Here is an 8654-nt window from a genome sequence, read left to right as displayed (position 1 = left end):
CTAATTAATACAAGGGTAAAATGAGAAAAAGTTACTTAATTTTTTCTTAATTAAATAAAACGACAAATATTTTGAGAAAATATACTTAGTAAGGACGATAAATATTTTGAGACGGAAGGAGTATTTTGTTATATTAGACACTTTTTTTTATTTTAAAATTATATAATTTTCTTAAATTTTATCATTAAAATTTAAATTAAGATACCTAAAATGAAATGAGGCCAAATGCTTAGACAGCCCCCTAAAGTTGACATTATGTTTCATTTGGACACTTTAACTAACCCTTGTTCCTATTCGACACTCTAACTCTCACTAAAATGTACCAATTCAACACCTGAGTCATAGCCTTCGCGAAAGAAGGAGCGCGTGATTTCTACTCCCTGCTTATATGAAAAATAGACCAATCATTGGACGACAAGTGTATAAAACAACAAAAAGAAAAAAGCAAAAAAAAAGCAAATGGCGTTTAAGCCAAAAAAGAAGAACTTTTTGTTTTGATAATCCCCTCCCCCTCTGTTTATCGTCTTCATCATTCTTTTTCTTCTCCATTTTTTTTTGTTTCTTCTTCTTCTTCTTCTTCAGCATCTATCTTCTGTTGAAATAAACATGTAGTAGTCTAGTCTAGTATAATAAAAGACACCTTAAATATCGAAATATTAGATCTTGCCGACCTTTTCCTCTTCAAAGCCGCCGAGAAATATAAACAGAAACAGAACAGGTAGTATGATGATTCATGTGACGTACTGCAATTTGTAATTGTGGAATCATGATAGTCTTTATGGCGTCGATTTCCTTCTTATAAGGAACAGAAAGAAAACTCTGCAACAACCAGACTTCAATGGATGTAAACGAGCACCATGAAAAAATCACCAAAAATCCGGACACTCATCATTTCGGGTGGCCCGAATTCAGAATCTGTCTGAGAAAAAGTGATGAAATTTTTTTATTTAAGAAAAAAGTCGATGGATATCAAGAGTAAGAAAGAAATTAGTAGTATGATGGTGACAAAAAATGGCGGAACTGAGATGAGAGGAAAGGAGCAAGAAGACCAATGAACAAGATGTGTTAGAAAGAGGAGAATTTAGTAATTTTATTTAGCAATTGTCAGCAAAATGTAAGGGTTCACGCGCCTAAATGTAGTGAGAATCACTTTTTGTGCCATGTAAGCATTTTGTGTTTAATAGGTACATTTTAGGGAGAGTTAGAGTGTCTAATAGGAATAAAGGTTAGTTAAAGTGTCCAAATAAAAATTTATGACAACTTTAGGGGCCTGTTTACGTGTTTAGCTATGAAATAAAGATTTTTTATCAAACAAGCTAAAAAAGGGTAAAATAACCCACGTGGGGACGGAGGTAGTAGTAAAAAGCAAAAGGAAGAAAAATCCCCAAAAAGAACAAAAGAAAAGCCCCAAAAGCTGAATCTTTTGATAGAGGTGGGTGGCTATTAGTCAAGGAAAAAGAAAAAGGGCGTGCTGAGTCAGATTAAAAAGTTGTTAACTTTATTGAGAGAATCAAGAAAGAAAGGAAAGTGAAGATCTCTGGCCACACACAACTTATGGCTCACAAATAACAATCGCTATTTCCTGCTGATGTGGCATAACACCCCTCCCCTTCTCTAAAGGGTATTAACCTTTTTCTACACGCAATATCTACAAATTTGTTCAATATTTATTGCATTTCATTTTTATTATGACCGGTTATTAGAAATGAATTCGGAATTTGAATTTACATATATATAAGATTTAGGCAAAAACTATCAGATTCGTGCAAACTCGATGTAATCAGGTATCTGGATCAGCCCTTACATTAATTACACACGATGTTTGTAATATTAATTATATATATTTCAAATTTGTTAAAAAAAGAGAGCAAATAAATAAATTTAAATATTCAAACAACAACAATTAGCAACACTCAATATATTTCTATCAGGTGAGGTTTGAAGAGGGTAGGTGTACAAAGACTTACATCTACCTTTGTAGGGTAGTGATTTTTTTCTGGTAGACTCTCCACTCACGAAAACTTATTTTTCAAAAAAATAATTTAAAAGAAATACAATAGTAAAAGGTATGATAAAAGATTTTAAAAAGAAATATATTAACAGTACAAATATTAAAGATAATCAAAGTAAAAGAGATCACAATAATTATAGAATCGAATCATAACATAATGTTAGCATAATATTGGTATGAAAACAGATAAATGCTTCAGGCTAGAACCATGCTCTACCAAATAAATATTCAAAATATCCAAAAATTACATCCCAACTTATTTATAAAAAGGAAGAAAAATATTAAAGAGAATATGAGAAATCACCCTTTTATGGTAAACCACAAAGACCAACAAAACCTCAAAGCAGACCCAAGCCAAAAGTCCCATAACAGAGGAAGTGTTTGTGAGTGTCAGATCTCTTTTTCTCTGGTGAATGGGTAAAGTGTAAACATGTCAATTGAGAAATAATCCCAAAAATTCATCTCATTTTATCTCTCTCTCTTTCTTCTGTTCTGTGCTATTATACTAAAACTTTTTTTTTTTTTTTAATCTTTGGGACTTGCTAATGTCTGAAGCAATTGCTAGTAAGGAACCTGCCATTAAACTCTTTGGTCGAACAATTCAGTTTCCCTATGGAGAAGTTGAGCAAGACCACAAGGTATGATAATATATGCTTCTCTTTTTAGTATTTAATGACTTTGTTATTGTTTTTTAGTGATTCCAAGACCAGTTGTTGACTTTCCTTTTGGACCATATTGTTAGGGTTTTTGATGATTAATTTTGTTAGGTTATACTGAAATGGAAGGGATCCGTATTGGGTATATTTTTGGTTCTTTTTTTTCCTTTTTGGTGGGAATTTTTTACCTTATTTTGTTATTAGGTCATGTATACTGAAATTTGCTAATTTTGTGTTTCTTTCTTTGCCTTGAACATATAAGTTCCTTTTTTTTTTTTTTTGGTTTAATCTCCATAAATGGTTAGCTAATTTCTAATGAAAAAATTACTGAATTTACCATTTTTGCAGCAATTTAATAGAGGTTTACTTATGCATAAGCATGTTTTTAACCTATATTTGACAAGATTTGCCTGCATAAGCAACAGCTTTGCTTTGTTCATTGTTTACTTCAGATTTTTGGATATCAAATATCAATCTACTTGAACTTGTCAATTAATGTTTTGAAAAACGTTTTTATTGAGCCGAGCGTCTATTGCAAGCAACCTCTCTGCCCCACAAAGGTAGGCGTAAGGTCTGCATACACCCCACCCTCCCCAGACCCCACTTGTGGGATATTCACTTGTGGTATTACGCTGGGTTGTTGTTGTTGAACTTGTCAAGTATCATGGGAAGCATCAAAGGACACAAGCTTCTTCTGTCTTTTGCTAATTCCTGTAATCGGTGATATGATATTATGGAAAAGATAATTTCTATGTAACGTGAATGATGATATCTTTCTTGACCACTCTATTTAATGCTCTTGCTATGACGAACACTCCAAAAGATACTTACGTCGTCAATTGCTCAAACTCTCTGTCCTCCCTCACTAACTTCTAAATGATAGTATGACTTCTATGTCATCCTTTTATCTTTGACCTCAACATTCTATCTATGACCTTGTCATGCTTCAATGACAGGGAAGTTCAGAAGTCAGTGTAGATATCAGGATCTACTGAAATCTTGTTAAACCCTGCCTGACTTTTGACACGTCCATAAGTTATCTGTTACTTGAATAAAGTTAAAGAAACTAACTTGATTTATCCACTCTACGTACAGGGTCAGTGTGATGATTATAATGATGAGAATGAACATTTGACTACTGAAGATTTACAGGATCAGAATCTAATTCAACAGAAATGTGATATTATAAAGGAGTTACCTGATTATAATGACTGTTCAACTGCTCAAACGTCAAAAAGTGAAGAGGAACAGGGTGAAACAAGCAACTCACAGGAGAAAATCCTGAAAAAACCACACAAGATACTTCCATGTCCTCGATGTAATAGCATGGAAACAAAATTTTGTTACTTCAACAATTACAATGTAAGCCAGCCTAGACACTTCTGCAAGAATTGTCAGAGATATTGGACTGCTGGTGGGACTATGAGGAATGTGCCTGTAGGTGCTGGTCGTCGGAAACACAAGAACTCGGTTTTGCATTACAGCCACATATCCGTCTCTGAAGCACTATCAAATGCAAGAACAGATCTTCCTAATGGATCCCAGCGACCTCCCCTCAAGCTCAATGAAACGATTCTTACATTTGATACTGACAAACCCCTATGTGAGTCCATGGTTTCAGTTTTGAACATTGCTGATAAAACTACACAGAATTGTTCTGGGAATGGGTTCCACAAATATAAAGAGCTTGAAATTCAAGCTAGAGATAATGGAGATGATCATTCCGATGAATCTTCAGTTACTGATGTAAGTTCAAAGGATAGTGATAATGGATTGACTGACATGCTAAGGCAGAACCGCAACAACTTTCCACCACATTTACCTTTCTTTGCTGGAGCTCCTTGGCCATATCCATGGATTTCTGTTCCACCTGGTTACTATCTTCCTAGCATTCCTATGCCGTTCTTCCCTGCAAATGCTTATTGGGGTGGTACAATACCAGGTTCTTGGAATGTCCCTTGGATGTCTCCACCCACTGCATCCCAAAACCAAATAACTCTGACTTCTGGTCCTAATTCTCCAACTTTGGGGAAACATTCAAGGCATGAGAATGTGCTGAAATCGACGGGCACTGGGGAAGAGCTACGAAAAGAGAGTAATCCTGGGAAGCGCCTATGGTTTCCCAAAACATTGCGAATTGATGATCCAGGAGAAGCTGCAAAGAGTTCTATCTGGGCAACATTGGGAATAAAACATGAGGTAGTTGATTCAGTCGGTGAAGGTCTTCTCAAAGCGTTTCTGCCAAAGAGTGATGATAAGAACTGTGTTTCACAAAACTCCTCTTTTTTACAAGTCAATCCAGCAGCAATGTCCAGGTCATTAAATTTCAATGAAAGCTCATAAACATGTGTCTTGGTAAGCCTTGTAAATGTTAAATGGTGGTTGCAAGATAGGAATTCTTCAGCTGATTATGCTTCTCTACAGTTATCGGCCGCTGACATTTCCTTAATTTCCCCCCTCTTTTTTAGACCAGTTATTCACAGTGTAGTCGGAGAAATCTAGAGGCAGACTGTTTCTTTTACAAAATTAGAGTAAATCAATCTAGCTGCTAGTTGCCGCCTTTTTGTGAGAGTGAGGTCGGTGTTTCTTTGTTTCGTATAAGGTTTTTGGGTATTAACTTTCTTAGTTGATGTATATATTTGTATTTGAGAAAGTGAGAGATATACTAGAGTCATCGTGTGTAAACTCACAAATGTGGTAAAATAAGTTGGAGGTGAAATGAAGAGTTTCTTAACAGTTACCAGTTTCAAAAGAAGTGAAGAGTTTCTTTTTTACCTTATTGCCTTTTTCAAGTTCTATTTTAATGCACCACCATTGATGGAGCTTTACAATGCATATTATAAACTTTTCTATCTTCCTCTATCTACTGGCCTTCTTTTCTTTTCCTTTCTTCTCTTTTTGGGATGGCTTTATATTATTTTTCAATTGAAAGGTACTAATAGGTATAATTGAACTATCCCACGTGGTTGTTTATGTTGTCCCTTACTAGAGACAGAATGGGGGTTATTGTCCAACTCCTAGCATTTATATATGCAACTAAAGATTGGACTGCACTGAATGGATCAAATAATGGCCTAAGGTTGAGATATTCTACTTAATTGTTGAAGAAATAGGCAAGATTCATTTTCAAGGGGATGGGGTGGGGGAGAGAGGTGGCGAGATTCTTCTCGGTTTTTAGTTTGTTATCAGGCTCTTGCACATGTTCTTTGCTGAACTGCTACCAAAAGAGATGGTGGCAGAAGGAAATCAGGTTCTTGTTTTTTTTTTTTTGGATGAAGTAACAAGAAATTTCATTGCGGCATCCAGCAGATGCAGAATAATAAAAAGTTATAAAGATAACAAAACCCTGGTAGCTCAATTACAAAAAAGACTAAACTAAGAATCAGGTTCTTGTTATCTAATCATCAACTTGTTATAGGGAGAAGATGGAGGGATAGAATTTTTTCTTTTGAAATAGTAAGTATTATTGATGTCAAAGTCAGCACTAAGAAAGTGGTGGTTACATCCAAAAAACATTAAAAAGACGAAAACCTGACTATCTATCCAAAAGATTCTATGAATTGTAACAGGGTTTCAGCATCCTCTACTAAATCCATTTTACACCAGAAGAAAACCAAAAAAATACAATCGGATTTGATTCTCCAGACTGAGCTCTTTTGTTTCAAAATATTTTCTATTCTTTCCTTCTAGATGCTCAACCAAATGCTTGTTGGAATAGTATTCCATGCCTTAATTAAATGTTCGGGCAGACCTTTTCTCTTCCAGCTCAAAAATAGATCTGCTAAGGAAGTCCCTGGAAGTTGAGGAACATATGCCATATTTGAGCTGCAACAGGACAGTGAAGGAATAGATGGCATTCTTCCCTTAAGTCTCCTCACACAAAAAACATTTGTTGACTGGTTGAAAACATCTCCTTTATAGATCCTTTTGGGGTTAGACAAGCGTCCATGATGAACAATGACAAACTTCTCAGCTTCCAGGGATCAACTCATTAGTTTGCTTCAAAAAGAGATTATAACTTTGACTTTATAGAGAAGTTGCCAGATGATTTCGCTTTCCATGCCACTTGATCTTCACAGCTGTTTAATTCCTTGAAGGAGGATAACACATTAAAGAAATCTATAAACCTGCCGAGTGTCAAGTTTCCCCAGTTATTTGGATTTCTTCTAAATGTGATGGAGGGTTAGATATGTTTTACTGCATAAACTCCACACCCCTCATTTCTTGATACCGCTAACAATTGTTAACTTACTACTATATTGTGAATGTGAGAGATTCTTTGCTCATACTGGTGCAGCAATACAACAAGACAGTCTCTCCACCCTTAATCAAAGGCTCGATTCGAGCCCTAGAAATGAGACTCCAATCAGCAGGGGCCCCTAGAAATGGGAGACTCTAATCGGCAGGGGTGGATCCCTTATGCGAGACTATAGGATATCAGTCGGACCAGTGAGCCTTATGCCACACGAAACATTTGGATTAGTTGGACCAGTGAGTCTTGGTTACTGAATGCATAAAGCACAAAAAACGTACAGCAAGATCGACTTTGATAGAATATCTATTTCTACCTTTTTTTAGCTGTTTCTCAAGTGCGAGTCCGATGCATATGCAGTGTCTATGTCTCGTTATACTGTGCTTGACTATAATATTAACCAAAAGATTTAAATGGTGGAACTTGTTCTCTTTTGAGACGATATTAGAATCAACTATTTTTGTGATCAGTCTTCTTGTTATCAAGGATTTAAATTTGCTTTAGTTAAACTACACTGTTTCTGTTTTGTTCAGCAGCTTGAGGTTGCCTGGAAACTCAAGTCGGCTGTAATTGCAAGTTGTTTGTGCTACAATTGCGCTTAAAGTCAATACTCTTTCTTTGTTTGTATGGTAGCTGCTTTATTAAGGTTTTGTATGGTGTATTGGAGTATGGCAAAGTTAGTGGGATTGAAAATCAAAAGTCAACTTCAATTAAAAATAGTTTAATATTTGCTCTACCTTCTAAGTGATTCTTGATATATGGAAACGCTCCGGCCTCTAACATCCAAAAAAGACAAAAAGGGTTTAAGCAAACATTTATTTAAGGAGTTAAAATGGTGGTTTTCTTTTAAAAAAAAAATTGGTGGTGTGGCAAAAGAAGTTGTGTCTCTCCCTTAAGGCCTAGATAAAGTACATTTGTTTATGAAGTTTAAATTAAAGCGTGGAGATGTCCCCATCCTAGACAGCAAAAGAGGATATAATTGAAAAGCAAAGTTTTTAATTAGCCACTTGGAGAAAAGGTTTAATGGTGACACGTGATGCTTACCAAGTTCCCGTTCAAAGGCATGCTTAATTAGTTTGGTTAATTAAGACCTCATTGTGATTTGCGAACATTCATGTGCATGCACAAAAGTTATCTGACAAGCTTTCTTCAGCCTCTGCAATTCAATATTTGGTTTTTATTATTGTTGCATTACATCTGAATCAACTACTAAGGTTTTAATCAATTTAAAATGCCCAATAAAGAGTAATTAATAATTAAACAATTTTTTGGTGAGTTTAACTACTATATCGTGATACTAAGATTTTCGTCGCCCTTTGACCCGAATACTCCTAAGAGCTAAAACGAAAGTTTGTCTTCTTTCTTCTAATTAATAAGAACAAAGAAATTTATATTGTTTAATATAATTTTTGTTTCGATCCAACCAAAAATTATGATGACTTTCTGAAGTGTTGACTTTGTTTTATTTCAAAATAGAAATTTGATAGTGGCTTCTTAAACTAAGTTTCTTGAAAGTCAATTCAGGTAGCAACAAAATGAAAAGGAAAAAGTACTAGTAAAACAATCTATCAGAAGAGCTTAGTTAATTATTACTTACTAATAAAGGGGATAAGCAGGCAGCAGGTCAACATGCCCGCTTAGGAATAGAGGGCAATTTGGTCATTTCAACTACAATGAAATAACATGATTGGCTGAAGAAGAAATTTACTGTAGCTAATGTATAAATTTTATGTTT

At 35.0% G+C, this 8654-nt stretch overlaps 1 protein-coding gene across 3 annotated transcripts; it reads left to right on the top strand.

Annotated features, from left to right (window-relative positions):
- Positions 1-2257: 2257 nt before the first annotated feature.
- Positions 2258-5441, top strand: LOC132623093 (cyclic dof factor 3-like). 3 transcript variants are annotated; one of them, XM_060337800.1, is made up of 3 exons: positions 2258-2428; positions 2567-2649; positions 3763-5441. In XM_060337800.1, exons 1-3 carry the CDS (start codon positions 2425-2427, stop codon positions 5008-5010), a joined length of 1335 nt encoding a protein of 444 aa, XP_060193783.1. In that variant the 5' UTR covers positions 2258-2424; the 3' UTR covers positions 5011-5441. The 3 variants fall into 3 exon arrangements, with proteins under 3 accessions (XP_060193783.1, XP_060193782.1, XP_060193780.1); XM_060337797.1 differs by having other exon boundaries at positions 2264-2394; XM_060337799.1 differs by having other exon boundaries at positions 2259-2649.
- Positions 5442-8654: the final 3213 nt, after the last annotated feature.

This window comes from Lycium barbarum, chromosome 12 (assembly GCF_019175385.1).
Source record: "Lycium barbarum isolate Lr01 chromosome 12, ASM1917538v2, whole genome shotgun sequence".
Classification (NCBI taxonomy): domain Eukaryota; kingdom Viridiplantae; phylum Streptophyta; class Magnoliopsida; order Solanales; family Solanaceae; genus Lycium; species Lycium barbarum.
This window is presented reverse-complemented; position numbering and strand designations above follow the sequence as displayed.

Bases quoted from the DNA above. Each gene is read 5' to 3' on its own strand.
- LOC132623093 (XM_060337797.1), top strand. From the start codon at position 2,304: ATGAGAAATCACCCTTTTATGGTAAACCACAAAGACCAACAAAACCTC. The intron at 2,395-2,566 runs GTGAGTGTCAGA...TAATGTCTGAAG, and splicing joins CCATAACAGAGGAAGTGTTT to CAATTGCTAGTAAGGAACCT. The intron at 2,650-3,762 runs GTATGATAATAT...CTCTACGTACAG, and splicing joins AAGTTGAGCAAGACCACAAG to GGTCAGTGTGATGATTATAA.